At 29.5% G+C, this 23,928-nt stretch overlaps 1 protein-coding gene across 1 annotated transcript in view; it reads right to left on the bottom strand.

Moving 5' to 3' along the window:
- The window catches only part of LOC112680328 (lysyl oxidase homolog 2), a 51,021-nt gene extending 29,342 nt beyond the window's left edge, over window positions 1–21,679 (bottom strand). Inside the window, exons 1-5 of the mRNA XM_025550384.1 lie at window positions 21,311–21,679; window positions 11,199–11,345; window positions 10,885–11,096; window positions 8,189–8,273; window positions 3,029–3,277 (exon numbers count right to left, since the gene is read on the bottom strand). Of these exons, the coding sequence (XP_025406169.1) occupies window positions 3,029–3,277; window positions 8,189–8,273; window positions 10,885–11,096; window positions 11,199–11,345; window positions 21,311–21,557 (940 nt within the window). The 5' untranslated portion in view covers window positions 21,558–21,679. The remainder of the gene's footprint in view (window positions 1–3,028; window positions 3,278–8,188; window positions 8,274–10,884; window positions 11,097–11,198; window positions 11,346–21,310) is intronic.
- Between the last annotated feature and the right edge of the window lie 2,249 nt (window positions 21,680–23,928).

Raw genomic sequence — 23,928 nt, forward strand, 5'->3', positions numbered from 1 at the left:
CTTTCAATGTCAGCAAGAAAATTCTTAAATTGACGATGACTGAAAGCACTTTTTCGAATATAATTTATATTCTGCATAAAAACATTCATAACTTCAGACATTGGGAAATGTTTTCCACACAGAGTTTGTTGGTGGATAATGCAGTGAATAGCCATTGGTTATGCTGCTTCAGTTTCCAATACAGACATTTCCAATAGAAACATTTCCAACCAAACCTTTATGAGTTTCAGACATTTTTGACCTCCATCAGTAGGTATGCCTTTTAAAATTTTAAAATCAAGCCCCTAAACAAAATCAGTTTCTTTTACCTTTAGAAAAAAATTATCATCAGTATATGTATCTTGCATTGAATGGATTGCAGCAAATTCTTCTGTTATTTTAAAAAATTCATCGACTCCACGAATAAAAGCACCTGCGCAGAATCCGAAGAGTCGGCAGATTCATCCAAGGCAATTGAAAAATATTTGGAATTTTGAGCAGTGTCTTTTAATTGACGAACAATATCAATTCCGAGATGTGGTACGTTGCGCAATTGTATTCGCTGATAAGCTAACAATGAATAAATTTAATTTATCTGGACAAATTTCTTCAAATGTCTTTAGAATATATTTCTTTACGACCTCACCGTCAGTAAAAGGTTTTCCGGCTATCGCCAAAGTACGAGCTACTTGAAAACTTGCTTTTACAAGAGACTCATTTTGACGTGACCGTTTTGTAAAAATTGATTGTTGTACATCAATAATAATAACCACGCTGAATGAAAAATAAAAGCTTCACTGCAGAGTATTATTGAAAGTAACATATAATCTCGACAGCTTTGAGCTCGAGTTGCTCTTCCATTATTTTGATAATTTCTTTGGAAAATTTTAATATCTATAGTTTTAAAACTTGATTGAACTTGAATTATTTAAATGAAATAATTGTGTACGTAAATAAATATTTTTAAGATGTTTCAAAGTTATAAAAATATATTCTTATATTCATTTTCGTTTACATTTATTAGAAGTCTATAAAATACATTAAATAATACCATGGTGTTATTACATTTCACGATTCGGAACTCAACGGATTTTCCGTGAATTTTATTGGGTTTTATAACACAAATTCTTAAGAAAAAAAAAATTATATAATAACATATTGTTTATTAAATATTTCGGTATAATCTACTCGCATTAAACATAGATACATATGAGAAATATAGTTTAAAAACAGCCGCAATAAAGCTTATATGAATGAAACAATTTTTCCTTTTTATTAATAAAATATAACAAGTGTATTTTATGAAAGATAGTTAAATTTACTACCGATTTTGAAAATAGTTAAAGACCAAATTCCAAATATGAATTTTGTTGTAGTATAAAGAAATTTAATATTAAAACAAATACGTAAACATATTTTATTTTAATATTTCTTGTTTTTATTTTATTTGACTCATATCTTGAATAAAGTTATTTTGCCTCTAGTGACAGTACATAGACAATAATAAAAATTCAGGCAGATATTGGGTATGAGTATTTGTCGTTTGTTATGTTAGTCGTATTATTTAGTCAAATTTAAAAAAAATGATAAATCAAAAAACAATTCAGAGGGTAGACAAGTCGATATAATATTATGATGATTTATATAAATGTAAAAGATTTATTATGTAAAACAGCAATTTAATATATTTATTTTAAAATCACAAGTCAAAAAACCAAATAAAATGATTATTTTGTAAATAACATTATAACCAAAACCTCCTTTCAAATAAAAAAATAAAATTATCATTATTATTTGTGAAAATAAACTCTAAAGGCACATACTAATATTCAAAATGTTTACCTTAAAAATATCAAAACAAATATAAAAATATAAATATTTTGATTAATTAGGTATATTTAATTATAAATATTATACCTATATATATATATTTGACTAAAATTGATTTTTTTTTTTTATTTAAAAAAAATCTTATCATCTGAAGAATTATTGGAATCAAATTTTTATAAGTTACTATAAATGAGATACTTTTGACGAAGAAACAAAAATATCATTAAGCAAATTTTCATTTTATAAAGAATCTCACATATTAAATAATCAAAATATCGTTAAATATGAATCTTTAGCATGAATAGCTTCATTTTGATAAAATATGATCCCAAGGACGAAATAGAAACATAATTTTAAAAAGTATTGTGTAAACATAATCTTCCAATATAATATAATTAGTGTAATTATTATATATACGTGTAATATATACACGTAATACATTATACGTACGATTTAATTATTAAACATCGAAGAAGAATAAAATATATTATGAATATATTACAATACTTTCCACATGTTTACTAAAAAATACAAGGTTTTTGAACCTTTGTGTAAAAAGTATTTCATGGACATAAAGACATTGAAATTGCGTTAAAAGAGCATACTCGTAGTAATAGTATTACAATGGTAATATTATTTCAGAAATATTTTTTTTTAACAAGTATTGAATAGGAAAAAAAATTAAAAAACTGGGAACAAGACGAGGAACAGTCATATACATATTTTGTACTTTTTTTAAAATTGACAAAACATATGATAAAATAGTGTAAAAGTCATTAATTAAATAAAAAATAATTTACTCATCTCACTAAAAAATAAGTTGATTTCTTTTAACTGAATAATTAATTTTTAAAATGTATAATTACGTGGTCGGTGACAAAATGATACGAAGAGAAGTTGTTAATTTTCGAAAAGAAAATACTTCGAGGAATTTATGGTCCTATTTCTGAAAATGGAGAATACCGGATAAGAACAAACAAGAATATCTACCAGCCATTTAAAAAAATAGATAGTTAAATAACTTAACTTCAATATTTTAACATATTAATGCACAGTTGTGTCTATTATCATGTTATACTATATGACAAAGTCCAAGACTATTCTGTCAGAAAACAAAAATAAATTCAAACAGTACCATCGGTTTTTCACAATATCGTAATGTTATTGTTATTATTATTACTATTATAAATCATTTTGATAATTATCGTTTAGCACTCACCCCGGACGCACACCACTGCGGCCACAGTCTCCTTCCTGGACGAGCACACGACCTTGTGTTGGTGGAAACAATTGGCCAGAGAAGTTTCGTTGCCGTACTTGCACTCAATGGCCGATAATACGACCGGCATGTCCAGCCCTCCGAACCGGTCCGTCTGAAAGGCCGCAGCAGCATGTCCCATTCCCACGGAACGGCACACGACCATCGCTTCCAATATACCGAACCCGTCACCGCAAATCACTCCCCAGCCTACATTTTGATAGCAAAAAAAAAAACACCCGTATGAGATCAAATTAAAAAATATATATACCATTTATGTGACCAATAAATTTAGGTCGGATACACACTTAACAGCGACAACGCATGTAGATAAACAATTATACTATCCACCTCTAGTCAACATCAGTCAAACCTTAGCCATACCTTTCTTTTGTCTTCAAATTAATTTCTATCACCCGGAAAACATTATGAACAACGCGCATGTGATCTGTTCATGGAATTCAATAATTGTTAAACGGTCTGGTGAAAATAAAATAAATTGATTCATAAATTTGATTGATTCACAACCGCACTGTATACATTTGCCAAATCCACCACCAAGGTATGTATCGCAGCGTTTAATGCGCGCGTATAACAGAAGAAATAATATAGAACCCGTTACATGCATCATTTTATATATATAATGTGTATATATATATATATATATATATATAGTAAATATATACACGTAAAAGAATTGGAGCTCTATAAGGGGAGTTTTTTCGGAAATCGATAAGCACGAAAAAGACCCTCCGCTCTTGTACACTGCCCACGCTTCCAAAACACTCGAAAAAACATTTCAGAATTTACTACTATCTTTACGTTTTCATTGTTTTTCAACTCCCACTCCGCCTTGGTTACGCCTTTTCACCACTTCACAATACCATCAACGCATCGCTCGTGAGAAAAACCTGATTCCTACTCGAGCGCGCACGTATTTTCCCCGCCCAACACACTATCTTGGTCCCTTTTAAACACTCAATACTCTCTCGCTCTGTTTCTCTAATTCCCGATTATAACTATATAGCCGCATATATTTCTATTAAAATTAAACTTTACATTTGTCTTGACATTATATTATTATATTATTATGTTTGATTTCCCCCCCCTCCCGTCAACTAAAATATCAAACGTCACCGATATGTAAGAAATTTAAAAAAATATACCATTATCAATATATATACTAAAGGATAGGAAGCAGCCGGCGAATTTCTTTTGTTTTTTTCCGATATAATGTTAATTCGATGTGCTTTTGTGATAGTTTTCAGCCAACAAATTGAATAAAAATTTCTGAAGTGTATAGGTTTGTGACGCGCAACGGTGGAAGTGAATCGCGAAGAAGTGTATGTGCCCTACAGATCCACGTCGATCTGACACGCGCTCGATGGCAAATTTTGTGGGATTTATGAAGTCTACCATGCATAAAAGCATCTTAATAATTTATACCCACGAAGGTACGAATAATTCTTCTTGTTCGACACACGAATCGACGTTAGCTACAGCCATCACGTGATATTACGATGTAGGCACGTGGTGACGCATTCAAAAGAAGTTGTTGTAATATTATAAAGACGTAATGATCTGAATGTTCTTAGTGTAGTGTAAAAAAATACGATATTGAAACGAACGAGTTTTGGGTGCGATGGCCGAGAAACCAACTCCTATTGTCGATTCTCAACGTTTGTTCTGCAATAGTGCACATTAAAATAATATACGCACCGCATAAATCGCAAACGTACATCACGCGTATAATTATATGTAAATTGACGGAAAGTGAAACATTGCATCATTATTATAAATAATATACAAAATTCCGCCTTCGTCGTACACCGTGAAGCGGTTGCGCGAAATAAATTGTTATAACGTTCACAAAATCAAATAAAATACATTACGCGTTATTAAAGCATAAATCATTAGGGTTACGCGTGACACGAGTCATAATGATTTTAATTGTTACTCCTTCCCTTCCCTACTTCTTTAAAACATAAACGGTGGCTAATTCATCGTTTATGTGATACTGTCATAATTTACGTAGAATCGAAACCGCTATAAACAATTTTGGTGTGTTTACCGAAATTAGAGTAGACGCACGAAATATTCATCTGTGATCAAAACCAATTGTGACCGATTCGCTTTCATGTGTGCATGAAACAAAATATATTTTTATGTAAAATCCGCTATTAAACACTGATCGTGTTCGCAAACATTCAAAAATTGATTGATCGTAATTTCTTGATTCTTATGATGATATTATATTTCTTTGCGGGTCGTTAATACTATACTATATAATATTATACTTCAATCATAATGCTATTCCTACTTTCATCGAAAATAACAAGTATCGATATGAAATACCCACAAAATATTTGCATTAGTCGCCTCGCTTGAAATAATAATTCACATTTTATGTATCGGTACACATTTTTATTTTTTATTTCTGAAAACATTATAATTATTAATTTATCCAAATTTTAAATTCTGAGTGAAACCAATCGTTTTACCATGTTATCTGTGTGGGTTTTTTTTGTGTCTGTGTCCACGATCTATTGCAAAGGAATCGCTCCAACCATCACCAAATGAACCATAAATGACAGGAAATTAGTTCTAGCTCTAGAATTGAGTTGATACTTTCGGGGAAGGAAGGTAATTTTTTGAATTTTATAATATTTTTCCGAATAATTGAGAAAAATAGAGAAATATTGTTTTGTTTATTTTGGCTATCGTATTTGGATGTATTACAAGAGGGTTCTTATGTATTATATCCGAAAGTTTGATTTAATAAGGTATTTGGTTTATTTAAACTAATCATCGTTTTTATTGTTTGGAAAGTTTTGCGTTTAGATTGAATGTTTTGATAAAAGGGGCATTTCAGATAACTGCCAGGAGACTGTCTTTTACACAGTATACATTTGGGGAGATATTCATTTGAATTTTGACAATTTGCAGTCAAATGTGATTTGCTGCATTTGACACAAAGAGATTTCTGGTTTAAATATGTTTTCGTATGATCAAAATGTTGGCAACATTTACAAGGGATTAAATGCTGACAGAAAGAGGGTTCTTCTAAATTTATAATTGTGAAACAGATAGAAAATAACTTGTTAACTACTGAATAATACAAAATTCTTTACACAAATTTCTTATAAAATAATGAAGAATCGAGCTTCATTAAAAAAAAAAAATAATTACTAGCGTTTGAATTATAGATTTTGACAAAACGATAAAAATCACGAAAATTCACTACATTTTTTCTGTAAAAATACATGAGATTTTAAATTTTGTATTTAAGTCTTTAAAATTGTACAATAAATTATTCATTAAATTTTGTTTGTTGCCGAAAACAAAAACTGGAGAGTCACAAACAATTTTTGAATGTTGAAAATGAAATGAAATTTCGACGAAATTAACGGATTTAATTCTATGTACAACAATTATATTCACTTAAGTACTAAAGAAACGTAATTTATTGCCAGAGGCTATTATTTCTCTTTGCTCATTTATGAAGTATATACGCTATAATTGAATTGACATCAAATTTGTAGTAATTTATAGAAAAATTATATATTATTCCAAAGTCATGCAATATGAATGAGCATTTTATAAAATTGTTGGAGTAGTTTCTCAGTGTTGACCTTTAAAAGAAACATCCCCTGGGTGTGTATAATCCTTAAATAATCCAATATTAGGTTGTGCATACATAAAAATTGCCATTAAATTTGAACTTTTCTTAACTCTGGAAAGTTTACTTTATTAATTATTGCACTTTAGTAGGAATTAAGCAGATTTATAAGCTTCGGTGTAATTGTTGATTCGTTGTAAATTAAGAAAATGAGGATTATACATAATAGTTATACCCTAATAGTTATCTCGAATTTGTTATGCTTATAAACTTCTCCTTCAAAGTTCTATAATAATACTTATTCAGCACAGCGATAAGTGGCTATTCTACAAACTGCATTTTGTTAATTAGTAGGCTCACGGGAAAACGTAACGATTTTTGTGTGTACAGATGTCGGTTTCTAAACATAGCGCAGTTTTCACTTTTTTTCACTTTAATCTTATATAAATTTAATTTAATATGATTATATATGGTTGTCATAATTTTTTTTTCATTTGTTTTTATTGTATTTAACTTCTGTTTTCGACTTACAAGTAAAGCCCATTGGCAATAAAGGTTATTTTTAATATGGATGATAAAAAACAACCATGATATCGATTCATTCATACCTTCCAATGTAACAAATCCGTTGATAAAATAATCAATTAATACCAGGATTTTTCATTGTAACGCGCTAAAACATTTACATTTTTAAAGTTAGAAGTTTATAAAGATAACATTTTATCATACATTTAAAATGAACGGCTTGTGTAATTGTACTGAATATTTCATGTTACTTTTTTAGATCAGCGTTGTAGTTTCGAAAATGTTTTAAAAAACTTTGTAAAAACCATAAAATAAACATTTATATATTTTTTTTCCTAGTTTAGTAATATTTTATGATATCATCGTTAAAGAAAATAATAAGAAAAATAAGATGCACACATAACCTACCTTCTGTTTGAATGATCTTATGGAAACGATCAACATTTACAGAAATGATTAAATAAATTATAACTCAGGCGAGTAAATACGTATTTTAATCTTACAAGAAAAAATATATAACATATTCGTAAATATACGTATATATATATATATATACATATATATATATATACGCTACAAATTTATGTTCACGTAGCCTTGAATTAATATTGTAAAACGTCATTTAAACTAATAGGTACAAAGAACGTATGTACTATACATGTATAAAAATGTTTATATTTTCATTTGAATACTCATGGGAACTACTGGTACCAAGAATATATTTTTAAAACTACCTACCCTCTTGAAATTAAGTTGATAACAACGAAGAACACTAACGAACTGTAAATATTTACTATAGACATATTTTCAAGTGTATAATTTTATATCACAAGTTGAAAATAATATATTTAGTTTTGCCCGTATTGTCGTTCCAATAAATGAAATAAAATTTTTAGGGTTAAGCAAGAGGCGCGGCCGTTAAACCTAAACGTTCACCGGTCGATAAGTTAATAATGATAATGTGTAACTGGATTTACCATCGTTAGTCTTGACTTCTACACGGCCTTCTTCCGGTGTCCTGCCTCCGGCTAATCGCAACTCGATATTTGGTCCCGACGTGTCCTACAAGTACGAAAGCAATAATATAATCATAACAAATAATTGTAACACATTAATATTATCACTATGGACGTAACCACAGTTTATATACACGTGCATACTCGATTTGCCTACCCAGAACGCCCTAATACATTTGATATAAATTTAAACAACAATAACATAATTAAATTATTATTAAAACCGTTATTCATTATAGTTTCAAGTTGTAGTTTTTTTTTTTTTTTACTATTACTTAATACGGTGTATGTTCAAATGTTCAATGCTAAGACTAATGACGTTCCACATGACAACATTGGTCCCCGGCTATATTATAAATATTTAAAAACTAAATTTAATTCAAATAAATATTATATAAGTCTTCTCCTAAATAGCAATTGACTCAGACTCACGATACTGCATTTATCTATCGACATCATCGTCAATTTCTGAGTAATTTAATAATGTAATTGATAAAAAGACGAAAATATTTAAGTATTGATTATATCATAAATTATTTTAAAATTGAAAAAATAAAATTAATCTTCATTTTTAATTCTTCATTCTTTAACCGATTATAATTTTTTTTTTTTTAGTAAACAAATTATAAAATTACTTCACGAATAATATTTAAAAATAAAATAAAATAATGGAGAGTATACTAATAAAACAAAATAATACAAAAGTAATAATTTATGACGAGAATGATCGATATATAATAAAATTTTATTGTATTTATATTGTAGTACCACTACAATAATATTGATAACAATAATATAAAGGATTACACGTTTTATGGTTGTAAAATTTAACGCATATCTGTATACATAAAACAGTAAGCTGATTGACTGCTATCAACCCACAGCTCAAACCATTGGACGGATCTGGCTGAAATTTGTCATACAGATAGCTATTATGATGTAGACATGCGCTAAGAAAGGATTTTTCGAAATTTTGAATTTAAAGGGTTGAAATGATCCGAATGATTTGAATGATCAGAAGATAGATAGCGAACGATTTCGATACTTCGATTTCGATTCAATCAAAAAAAGCTGCGTGCAAAAGATTCTCAAAACAATTGTTAGATATTGGAGATGAGAAAGTTACTACAGATGAAACGGGATGTATAAAATTACCGAACGATTTCTGCACAATCATTTATTCGCAAGATGCTCTCATTGACCAGATATGTCCCAGTGTACACAGACAATACACAAATCATGAGTGGCTGGCAGAAAGAGCAATTTTAGTAGCAAAAAATGTGGAGGTCAACGAATTGAATCTCAAGATACAAAATTTGTTACCAGAAAACTTGGTGTCATACAAATCTAGATATAGTTTGCGGTGCTACTGAAGTTGAAAATTATCCAACAGAGTTTTTAAACTCATTGGATTTACTAGGCATGCCACCGCATAATTTACAATTGATCATTACAATTTACCATCGATAAAATACCTCCTTCAGAGCTTCAGAGTCATTTAAAGTTGTAATACATGCAGATAAAAAACCACCAGAAGAACATAGAGGCAGGTATAATGCACCAACGGCAAATGAAGTTGCTTTAGTGTTAGTAGATCAGCAGTTTGATCGAAGAGACATCATCCTCGAAAACCGAAGTAACTCACTTCACCGTATCAGTGAGATACATCGAGCATACGACGCACTGCAGTATCCTTTAATGTTTTGTTGGGGGGGGATGATGGGTATGCAATCAATATACCACAACGCGATCCAAAAACCAAGTTACCGCTTAAAAAAACTGTCTCTGCATCAAGTTTTTACTCATATAGAATAATGGTCAGAAAAGGGGAAGACAACTATTTAGTTAATTATCGTTCTCTTTTCAGTCAATATTTGGTAGATGAATACGCCAAAATTGAAACTGAAAGACTAAATTACATCAAAAACAACCAAGCCAAATTACGTGCAGATAGTTATATTCATTTAAAAGATGCGATTGGACGACGAGACATAGAAGCTAATCAGTTAGGCCAAATGGTTATACTCCCGTCAACTTTTACTGGTGGGCCAAGGTACATGCACGAAAGAACACAAGATGCTATGACCTACGTTAGACATTACGGTCGTCCTGACCTTTTTATTACTTTTATATGTAATCCTCGCTGGGACAAGATAAAAGAGTTCTTACTTCCCGGTCAAAGATCATATGATCGACATGATATAATTGCAAGAGTGTTTCGGTTAAAAGACAAAAAGACCATGAACTTATTGACAAAAGGTAAAATATTCGGAGAAGTGAGATGCTATATGTATTCAACAGAATACCAAACTGTAGAGAGGTTCAGGTAGTCGTAAGCTATAACTTATCGAATAGGTTATGATAATAACTAAATTAATATGTATAAAATATTATTTCAAAAATCTTAATTAATTTAAATTTCAATAGATTTAACAAAATTTAACCTTGGCAGGTTACATAAATTTATATACTTAAACCCGGCAACGACGGGTAATTCAGCTAGTAAAATATATTTGTTATTAAAATTCCTCTGAAAATAAAGATTTGAAGGACATGACAACTTTATGTTTGCGATTTACTGTTGGATACCGAGAAAGAAATTACGATATTGATACCGTTGTGCATTTTCAGTAAGTATAGGATTTTCTATGATTTACTTTGATCTTGTGTTTTTTAGTTTTCTTGGCCACTGCCACGTCTGATTGATTGATGGCGAACGTGTTCTTAGGTTTCTTGACTTCCGGTGAACTACAAATCACACCAGCAGCCTCGGACGGATCGCAATCATTTTCGCCCCAGCTGTCGAACCGGCACTCTGAAATCTCCAGCTCATGACCGCCGCACCGTATATTGTCCATCCAATATTTTCCTGGAAGAAAAGTGAAAACCTAATGGTTATAATGATTACATCATTTATGTTAGCTAACGAATTATAAAAACAATAGTAATTTTAGAATCGTGATATTATTACGAGCCGCTTGTCCGAAATGCGAATTGTGCGTGACACTGGACGTGCCATCGAAGCCGAGTTGTCTGCATATCACCTGGCCGTCACGTACATCCCATTCGTCATCACATATGGCTCCCCATTTTCCCAAGTGCAAGATTTCTACATTGCCTGAGCAAAAAAAGAAAATTAATGATTGAAAAGGTTGAGCTAGGATACGGGATTTGGTTTGTCACAGTTGTCTTTGAATTACTGAGTAATGATAAATTATCACGACAAAATGTATTTTCGAAATTATATGTTGGTGGAGAAAAATGAAGTTTATTTACATACATTAATATAAATTTACCCAATTGATAAACAACAAGTAAAGAATTATAAAGATAAATCTATAAATTATATTTTATATTTATTATTATATTATAGTAAGTATTGTATATACAGTTATATTAATATCATAATGTCATAAAAATCTCAGCAATAAAACTCTTAAATCATATATTATATATTTATAATAAAATAATAAAAATAAAATTAAATAAAAAAATTATAAAATGATTCATACTCGTAAATTAATATACAAATAAATAAACGAATAGCTTATATAAAGAAATAAACAAATAAATCACTAAAAGCTTAATCTGGAGTATTATTATTATTGTAAAGTATGACCGATTTTGAATTAAAAATTCATCGTCAGGTATATATGAAATCAATAAAATTGCGACTGAACATGAAAAAATCGCGTCCATGTTCAATCGAAATAGTATTGAATTTATATGCACCTATTGGCACATTTTTAATTTGGAACCAGCTGTACTTTACAAGTATAATAATACTTCAGGCTAAGTTTATATATATGAGTATATATATATATAAATGTTATTTGTCATATTAATCACTATGAAATAATACTTGAAAGTATAACTCAAAACTTAAAATAATTAGCTTGCTTTACTCTGAAAAAAATATTGTTAAATAATTTATTGAAGATATTGAGATATTTTACGAATAATTTCGACCATGTACATTTTCAACATTTCTTAAGTTCGTGTGGTTAAATTTTTTTAAATGTAGCGAAATTTTGCATTTTCCGCATCAGATGTATTTCCATGACTAGTGTAAGCTTAGGCATACATCATATTCAAATTTACAATATATTTTTAATAAAAAATGAATTAAAATACAAACGATTGAATATAAATACATGTGTATGTAAATTGTGACGAATGTTATACTAATCAACTTCACTTCAATTCTGTTTTAATAAATTATATACGTAATTTTTTTTGAATTCACTATTTAAAATATATATTTATTTTATTTATTAATAAAAAAAATAATAAGTGTTTTATTAAAATTTATCCAATGGTATTTATTTTGTTATTAGAACTTTATTGAAATATTTTATCTTGTAGTTTATGTAATAATTAAATGTGCCTATTTATTATGATTATTTAATTATTATTTATCAATTATCTATTTTTCAATTTTAATACTATTTTTCCTTTTTTAGATTTTCGTAATGTAATCTTTATATACCTTCAGATATTTACTGTATGTTATATTGTATCCTATTGTATTTGTATCTAAACTATACTATCTGTACTATTGGGCTTTGGCCCGTTTTATTCTACTGAATAAACTATTATTATGTTATTATAATGTTATTTAGGTACACGATATTTTCCGTTCGGATTATGACTTTGATCTGAAATATCTTTTTGTAACAATTTTAAATGAACACCTTAAATATATTTAAGTCAAACCTCGTGTTGAATTTTTTTTATTATTTATATATTGTTTTTTATTGTATTATTATTATTATTATTATTATTTTAACAAAAGGACCGACGGCACGATTTTATTACAATCCGACACCATCTGATCGGCGGTAATATTATTTTATTTGTGAAAAGATTATTCCATCAAATACTAAACAAAGTCTCTATAATTTTTGGCTTTTAATTTGATTATTATTGATGTTATAAAAATTCAATAATTTCCCGTTAAATATAAGGTCCATTTTCCCAGCCCTGCCATATTGGAATTTTTAATTTTTTTTTTTTTTCATTCGATTGTGCTACGTTAGTACCGTTTGTTCTACTTTGTCCCGCGTTTGTGCTGACTTCCTAAATCTAACTAAATTATTTGAATTCATTTGAATTAATTTTTTATTAGAAATGTGTAAAATTAATAATGAACTGGTTATAACATAATATACATATACAAACGATTGGGACCGGATCAGACCCGAAATTTGAAAGTGGGGGTGCAAGCATTTCCCCAGCACCCCCACAATTAAAACAGTTATAACTTAAAAACTGTTGAGGTACAAACGAAGGGACTAGAGGCACATTCAGGTACAAACGAGGAACAAACGATTGGAACCGGATCGGATCCAAAATTTGAAAGTGGGGATGCTGAGGAAATGGACTTCACGTATAGATTACTACAACACGTGTGTATAATATTATGCATACACGAAACACACGTACTTATAATTATGGCCTGGCCGTATAAATAGCACTCAATATTCTCGCTACCAAAATCTCTCCTCCCCCTCGGCACGAATTTTATCTCCAGACAGCTTGCATGGAAATCGAAAATTTTGTACGGCTGACTTTAACGATAGCTTTTCGTCAACTGACCGTCGTTGCAGTTATTAAATTAACGATAATCGTAATTACGCATAATTATTATTTTTATTACTGTTGTTATTTTATGTAATGTTCAAAAACTGCAAATTTTAGTTTTAGTACTCCATTAATATATAAAATATCAAATTATCGGAAAGTAGAAGCTGCCGGCGTGCAGGCAAAAAATGAAACTTAGTTTTCAAAAGAATCTGGTTGTTAATCAAAACCAAATGGCCCAGTGATTCTAAATTAGAATATATTTTTCAATGATTTCTCTTTCCACCAAATTTGGCTCGTAGAACTGTAAAGAAAATCGCATGGAACATATTTTACTAGCACTAGACTCATTTCAAAATTTCAGTATAAAACAAACTTCAGCAGTTTCTTTTATTACTTTAAGTAATATTTATAATCTCTAATAGAATATACAATAAGTAAAATAGTTGATTTATAGACAATACTGGACAACAGGGTAAAAGAGTGTGTTCAATTATATTACTTTACGAATGAGTTGGTGGAGTTACAGAATTAATTAAAAAAGTATTTTTTTTTTTTTACTAAACTTTTAAGTAAATTTCTTAGCCATTTTCTCTTGACAATGGGGAGCATTGTTAGAGAGATTAATATATGAGAGTTTAGATATAAGAGAGTTAATGTGATTGTGGGTGTCCCTTTAGAATTTGTTATACGTCGATTGGCAGAAGGTTACTGTCGGTATTTTTATATTCTGATGTAGCGTATTGTAATGATGTGCATTATTCGATTGTAAAAGACGGCACAAATATTTTATAATAATGTATACTATTCGTATGTACGTGATTCTAAACCATTTTAAATAAATAAATAACGGTTCCTTCGATATCCGCACGGACAACACAAATCGAACAATAAAGACTAATCTTCAAAGGACCGCCCAAGATCCATGCCGCCACATGTCCCTATATAACAGGGACACATACTACCCTTCCCAGAGCTCTTGATCTTAGGTTGTCAGTGCATGCGTTGCGATCGTAAGATCAATGAAGCAACTCTTTTTTTGGTCGTTTATGCATTCAAACCGATCATAAGATTAACGAGAGAGTTTATACGTGCAATTTATTTTCACTTGTGATTTTAATCCGTTCGACTTGTGTTCTTCGTACGAGTATTGAAGAGTATCCGGTTCCAGTGCAATTAAATTCTGCATTTGTCCTTTTTTTTCAACCTCGCATCGATATCTGAAGGTTTACAGTAAAACAAGTAAGTGCTGCTTTATTTAGCTTGGCAGACTGTACAAGTACGCTGATCGGCTCTCGAACGTTTACAACCCTGAGAGCCCTCCCTTTAACAAGGAGGAATGTAACAACCCTTTAATAAATTAATATCTCACTGCCATTCATACATATATACCACCATCTCCCCCTTTATTTTATTTTTGTATTTTTGGGTTATTACAGTATGGTTACTTACAAATCATGAAACATTAGAAATTATTGGAAAGACCGGAGAAATTTTGGCTACTCTTAATTAGATGTCATAAGTCATAATTTAGACGAATTAGTTGTTTTTTTTAAAGATTTTTAGTGCCGAGAATATTCATTTTTTTAATTTTAAAGTTATCTAAGTTGATGGAGTTCGGGTTAAGTGCCTTTCTTTTTAGTTTAATATGGTTGGTCCAATTAAATTCTTAATCTCAAAGAATATTTAGGTATCTAACGATGTTTTAGTGAATGATTTTGTTATTATTTATTTTTATTAATTTTTAAAAAGACATATGACAGGACAGTGCGTAAAAGTAATGTATACAGATGTATTTGTCTTAACCTTTATCTTCCAAAGTTCAAACCAATTTTGAAAATCGTATAAATGATTATAAAGATCCTTGGATATACGGGATAAATCAATATTTAAAGTGATAAAACTATTATGAATACTTTTAAAAAATATTTTATACAAGTATGACACATTCAGTTTAAACATAATTTTGATTTTATATGTGTTTATAACATTTTTTAAGACAATAACTGTCATTAATTATTGTTTTTACAAATAATGTTAATTTTGAGATTTTTTATTTTATTGCATTTGCACAAACAATTTTAAGTAGTTTATTGTTTAAAAAAAGGTAATCCAAAAAATTATACAAAAGGAATATCTGATAATGATTTTGATAATGACTTTATTACAATCAACTTTGGATAAAATAGTTTTGGTATGATTTGTCATTTATTTTTTATGTTTAGAGAATAGAAATAAATGGGAATAATTCAATATGGTTACATATTAGATAAAATCCAATTTTTTTTCCTACGCCATGTGCTTAAAATTTGTATTATATTATTACATTCATCGCATTTTTCCAAACTCTTCACTGTAGCAGAATATAAATAAATTATTTAATGTTCATTTTCTTTGTCTCTCTAAAGTTTATTTTAAGACTTAATTATTTTAAAATAATTTTTCTCTTCAATTGCTAATCCTTTTTTGGTATAAAATTATCATGCAGAATACTTGAATGAAAATATTGATGTATAATACTTATACAATACAGAGAAAAATATGATTTTCTTCTAAAATAAACGTTTGAAATTTTCAGCGTTGACCGAGTAGTGGAAAAATGTTTTACCATTCCTCGCACTTTTAACACTCCGTTGAACTTTTATTTCTATTAACATATCATAACAACTAATATTACGTAAAATTAATGTTCGTATGAAATTGTACAAAAAAATACATCACCCTTTATTGGAAAACATTCTAAATTATAACATTAAATTGAAAATATTTTGAGGTTAAAATAGGAGATTTAAAAATAAAACATTAAAAAATCATAATTACTTTAACACCATTTTAATATTCTTACGATCCATGTCACAAGTAAAACTATTAATTCGATACTCAAATTATTTTTTTCTCAATAGCTTTATATTTGAGTTTTTGTAGTTTGGCCATCATTTATACAATACACAATAAATTAGCTTACATTTAAATAATATTGAAACACATATTGAATTTAATACGTAAAGGTGGTTGGGTGTATTTAAAAATATTGATTTTGGTTGAAATATGAAAGTTGTTCTAAATGTTTGAGATTTTTTTGTTTCTTAACAGATGTACAATTTTATATCAATCATATCACTACTATAATATTATAACTTAGTATATATTATTAAAATTTACTTATTCATCGTTGAATTCAGTTCATATATTCTTTACGTACTTATAAAAAAAATTCATATTTTAATATATTATAAAAGTCTAAAATATTATAAAAACAATTTTAATTAATTGATAAATAAAGTAACAATAAAATTATGATTAATGGAATCAAGAATTGTAGTTTTCAAAATATATTAAAAGCTGGTTTTTATTCTAAATTTCTGAGTTCCGAGATTTTTTCCTAGAATGTTGGTAAATTTACGTTAATTGATGTTTTTCATAATATTGTTGGATTTGGAATGTAAAGCCTTCCGTAATTCATTGATATTATACGTTATAACGAATAAGGTACTTAAAAAAAAGTTATTAATTTAATTTACAAAATAATGAGAATTATCCCGAAAAAAAATCAATGAACTTAATGTAATATCTAAAATAAGTCAGTATTATTTATTTTTTCTATGTTTCTTAAAAGCTCCCAAATTTACTTTTTCAGTATTACCCAATAATACGTATATAGTAATAGTTTGATTTTTATTTCCCTAGTTTTTATCTTAGCGAGTTTTTTCGGTTAATTTTCCTTATAATATGTACTTTACTAAACTGAAGAAGAAACTTTTTTCTATTAAATTATAAGATATGAATTTATTTCACTCTAATAACCAAAAAAGTTATCTAACTCGTTGGAAGTAAAATAACTTGCTTGGAAGACTTTAATCATTAGATAATTTTGTTATTTTGTTAGAAACTTAGTTAAATTCAGCTGTGCACATTACATACATTAATTCTATACTAACAATTTTGGTCATATGTATGTATACAGAGGGAAAAGATCCATCCACCGAAAACCTGGCCAACATTAAAATGTATGTATTATAATTTTTATATTATATTTTAGTTATAATGATTTTCGACAAAATCTAATTTTTATTTTAACATAACTAAAAAAATAATTGCCATAAAGCCTTGAAATTATCACTTAATGTTAGTATCATCGTTTTCTATAAATGGTAAAATTCTTAAATTATTTTTTTGAAACATTTATACATAGTTGAAAATATCATGATTTCTTAGCTTTTTTCAAAATGTTCGGTAAAATAACTTTATCTTCAAAGCAAAAAGCGTAGATGATTTTATAAAAAGTTATTTTACAAATCTTTAACTGATTACTGAGAAAATATCTATTGTATCTATCTATTGTATTTTATATTTTGACAAAACGATAAAAATCAAGAATATTCGCTTTAATTTTTAATTAAAAAATTCATAAAATTTCAACTTTTCTATTGAAGATTGAAAATGTAATACTAAAATTTCCAAAAAACTTTTTTCTTAGCAAAAAAAAAAATAAGCTGAAATTCGCACTAATATTTTATGAGCAATACAAAGCTTTTACGTATCTCAACGATTATCCATTAATCAATTATTATCAAATAAATATTAAACGTAGCAACTCAAACAATTTACTAAGTATTTACTAATTATATTATAATTTTAAAGACATTTCATAGATTCGTAATGTTTTAATAAAATTTGTGCTGTTTATTGTCTGTTGAAATTTTCGATTTTCCCAAAATTTAAATAATTTTTACTAATATTAGAATATTAAAAGTGAAATCTACGTTAAATTTAGTAAAAATAGTTGCTTTATCTATTATATCAACAAGATGTAAAATTATAAACTGATCGAGTAGACCACATTCACTCAGCTTAATTTATTTCATGATGTATATTAAATTTGTTTCAAGTTTAAAACATTAATCAGCAATATCATTTACCCACTCCAAAATAACTTCCAACATATTTATATGTTTTATACCACAAATTTTTAATTTTATAATAAGTATTTTGTTTTTTTTTTTTTTTTATTGATATACAAAATAAGTTTTTACTATCTATTTTATTATTATTGGTTTTATATATATATATATATATATGTAAACTATAATTTATTCAGTCCATCGACTTTGTTAAGTTAGTCTGCTCGATATATTATTCGATCTAATGCTATCTACCATGTAGTTTATTATCCCAGTGACGTGATCTCGTAAGCCGGTATATTTACAATAGTATATCTATTTTTATTAAAATTACTCTGTGCAGTTTCCCCCACTTGGGTTGCTCTTTCAATCATTATACTTGGTGCGCACCAGTACATAATGTATGATAATCGAATTGACGTTCAATTGTCTACAAATCTTTAACGGTTTACTGTATTTTTATAGCACTAATAGTGCTTTATTGTGGTCTACTGTGCAAGTATAATTTACTCTTGGTTTTGATTAATTGACGTAGCGCAGTTGAAACAGACAAAACCAAACCAAATCCTTTTTGACATTCAAAAATGTTCAGTTACTTTTATAAAAGTCTCTAGGAAGATATTGTTTATTATTTTTTTTTTTTTTTTACAAATATTTAGTGATTGACGTCAAAAAAAATGACCCCAATAAATATATATTGATTACTCACGTACACGTTTATCGACATAATTTATATTCTGTGTATTATACGATATAAGAATAATAAATTACGGATTATTATGTGACATTTTACGAGCGATTGCTGTATGTGTGTGTGTGTGTGTGTGTGTGTGTGTGTGTTTTGTTGTAGTCTTTTTAATCGTGTAGTTATTTTACTTGTTTTTTACGACTGTAATGAAATAAACTATGAACGCTATTAGCGAAGATTCACCAGATCGGCGGTCTGAGACTGCGACTTGTAGTATCGACCCACGTGATTATCTGTGTGGGCTAATAATATTCTGTAACGATATTATTATTTTATTGTCAGCCCAACTGCTATCATTTATATTATGTATTATTATTACTATTTTCGATATTAGTATTATTATTGCATTTGTGCATGCATAATACGGCTGACCATATTCCCAAATACGGGAAACCTGTGTGCCGAACGTTTCGGATATGTTATTGACACATGTGACATAGCCTACCCACGACCCGGAGCTTCGACGATGACGGCAATAAGGACGGATGTCATAATTTCCGAGTACAAGGGTATTTCACAGTCGGCTGTCGAGATTATTCGTGTCCACAGCTGCTATATACATGTAATATGTAAGATAAAACGTACTAACGTAACCTAACCTAACCGACGCCTCCCAAAAAACATCAAAAATTGTACAACAGAACAATTATAGACGATATTATTATTCGTTTTAACTACATGTTTACTAAAGTTATTTGCTTTGATATCAGGGAGCCTCATAATGCAACTGTTAATTAAGAATACTGTCTTGGGACATTTTAATTAGTCCAATCAACAATAATAATTTAATGAAAAAATAAAGCGATAAAGAAATAAAGATCATATATACGATTAGTTTTCGAAAATTGTCACTATACATGTATCGGCTGATTAATTATCTTTATGCTTAATATTAGTTAAATATAATGTGTAGTCATGAATCATATTAAACCAAGTCCAAAGTTAAATATGAATGGCCAATCAATTTTCAAATGCATGTCAAGTTATCAAGATATTTTTGAAACACGCCGAGTTTTAAATGATTATTCAATTTAATAATTATCATTAATATGATTGTTTTTTAAATTAAAATATTGTTTAAAATCTACAAGTATACCATATTATTTCATATTTATTTCAAAACAAACATCTCTTTATATCTCAGGTGTGAAATTTTGACCGAAACGATTAGGATTACAAAATCAACAATTCTTTAAATACATAAAAACTTAAATTAAATATTAAAAAAAAAAATTCTTAATAAAGTATTTAATCGATTATATATGAAGTACTGAAAAACGGCCGAGGAAACATAATTACCATCGAAAGCGTAAAACATTGATTTGTTTAAATATAATAATTTTATAAGCCTAGAAACTTCAACAATTATTTGGAGAATATCGTAAGGTAGTGGCATTTATTCCTAAGTTTTTAAATATTCCGATGGAAACCTAAACGTATTCAATAATTGCGTTCGATAAAAAGATCAAAATTGTCGTCTAGCTGTCAAAAATAAAAATGGGAAATTCCGCGAGAGTATCAACCCTACTACACGTTTGAATAAAATGAAATACGGTATATATGGTTTAGTCGTGTGACGGTACACAAAATTGTGTGCTCGCGATAGAAATTCGATCAGATTGTAACGGATGAAATATTTTCCAAGACAGATTAACGGTGCCGCTGAGCTGGTGAATCAATACAAGGGACCGCTAATCGGGTACGATACAACGGAATATGATACCCTTTGGCCTATGTTTGGACCACGACGTTTTTTCAAGACATACTTTACTCTGACTACACACGCACACACACACTCGAAATATTGCTAAATTTAGACGTATTTCGTTCCGTGTTGCAATTTCATCGTACCTTCATGCTCGGATTCGCCGTCGACTAGACGCACCATGCCCTCGAGACTCTTGTGATTTTTCAAATGGTTCTTGATCACGTCCGTCTTCCAGTGGTGCTTGCGCTTAACAGCCAAATGTCCTGGCGGCAGCAGTAATAGTAACATTAAGTGCAGGCTCAACGCGACCAGCACCGCTGCGGCTGGCCAGCGACCGCACGACCGTGAACCGCGACCGCAGTAACCCGTCGTCTCGACGTGGGCGACCATGTTTCATTTACCGACCGTGTACTGCAGGACCGGTCCGCGGCGTCTGATCGGAACACTTATCGGATGGCTTGTGCGGCTGCGGCAAGACTCGCGCAAGTGACGACCAACGTGGAACTCATTACCGTCCGAATTCGTTCGTTCCCACCACGTTTGGGGCGACTCGTACGCGCGTGCGTCTAGGTCTGAAAACGGATGTCAAGGTGAAAAAAAATAACCCGAACAGGCTTTACACTACCTTATATCATAATAATAATGGTAATGTAAATATGTGTCATCGTCGTCCTGCCGAGGACGCGCCTCGCCCAACAGACGGTTTGTCCTCCCCCCTACGTTGTAGACGACGCGTTTCGCAGGCCGCGAGCGAATTCAATAATTACAGCACAACGGTTTCCGGTTAAAAACTCTGGAAAACCGATCTGGACGACGACCAAGATTCGCCAACGGTCTACTCCGATACAATCATTATAATGCTACGATGATATAATCGTATAATGTAAAATATACGAACGCACAATGTTTTCATTAACGACGACGACTTTAGTTCGCAGTTAATTATACGCGCTCGGAACTTTTGTGCTGAACAACAATCGAGTACGAGTATTAAATTGAACGCGCATACGCACGTACTACAAAACGTATATTCTTATATATATTTATATTCATCTTGGTCCGATTGTTCTAGAAAAACCAAATGCGCGCAAACAAGTCATCGGGCGAAAACAATGAACCTGAAAGACTTCGTGTGGCAGCAAGTCCGCCAGACACTTGTCTCTCACCTTCTGCGCGTTTAATTACGTAGTAATTGGTTTTTAGGTATTATATATTATTAATAATATTTTATTCGTAATGATCGTAAAGGTATTCTCTTTATTCTACGCGCTTATTTTTCACGAAAAACGATTGTACCATTCGTTTAACGATATCATACCCCACGCATTGCCATATCTCTATCGATATTTTATGTATGCAAAAATTTATTCCGATCCTATTAGATTCGAAGAGACAATGATAATAATACGCGCAATAAAGACAATTAAGACTGTCGTGACTTTTATTAATGCACACTTTATACAAATCGTATATTCGAAAAAGAAACTTTTCACAAAAACTAATTAATCTTAAACATAAGACAATGGAGAAGAAAAAAAATATATATAAAACGCCTTTGATTGTTTTATTCATGTGACACTCGGATTTCCATAAACAATTTATATAAAACTACTTATACCCGTGTATACGTATTCGATGTGTATATTTATCATACACACTACGCTGCAAATATAATTAAAGTTGAGTTAATTGTTCTACTCGAATTCGCCAATACGACGTGAAACAATAAAAGCTATTATGTGTTTGCAACACAATGATAATTTGATACACTTTGTGCCGAATGCAGTGCACGCCGCTAATAATATTATACAATCGATTTCGAGTATTCGATCGTCGTTAGTAGTAACTAGTATTATTACGTCCCAAGTAACGGATCTACAAATGTTGTTGCCCGGGGAACGACGTAATATTAGAGCCTTTAAGAGCTATAGATAAATAATTCACCTAAAATCAGTTCATTTTTTGATTATTGTAGGCGATTTCAAAGTATATCAGATGAAATTCAATGTTCACTCTATTTATATAACCATATGTTACGAAAAATGATTATTTTCAATCTTAAAACTTTAAAAAATCTTAAAAAAGATAATAGGTTTTACCTTAACCTTAATTTACCTCTTCATTTTGTAAATATATATATATATTTAAATAACATCTACTCCATATACTCTATATAACTAAACTAATAGTTTTCATATTCGTATTCATATTCTTTTAAACAATTTTGTTCATTATGTCTTTATAATCGTCTATGGCCAACCGATGCAATATTGGTTTGTCTAAACCAGCGGTCACCAATTAATTTTATTAAAGGGCCACATTAGGAATCTGAAAATTTTTTGTGAGTCATTAAAATTCTAAGTATATATTTTCAACATATAATAGGACAATAGGACTGACTACGTAAACGTAAAATCAACTAGCAGTCACCCAATGACCCAATTAAAGTTTAGATAAGATATGCTTTCCTACCAATTTATCAACAGTTGTCGGTGAAAACCAATAATATTTAACAAAAATAATAATTTAAAAATAATAACAATAACACATAGAATATTGTCGTAATATGTGTTTTTATTTTTTGTCTGCGGGCAGGATAAAATTTGTTTGCGGGTCGCCATTTGATACCCCATGGTCTAAACTGTCAAGTGCCACGCTTTTACAATTTTATTAATACTATTATATCGAAAATATAACATGACAATCGTCGTTCCACATTCTCCGATGATATCTAGTGAAAATTCCGACTTTGTTATATTAA

This window comes from Sipha flava, unplaced genomic scaffold, assembly GCF_003268045.1.
Source record: "Sipha flava isolate LNK unplaced genomic scaffold, YSA_version1 176_pilon_pilon, whole genome shotgun sequence".
Lineage (NCBI taxonomy): Eukaryota > Metazoa > Arthropoda > Insecta > Hemiptera > Aphididae > Sipha > Sipha flava.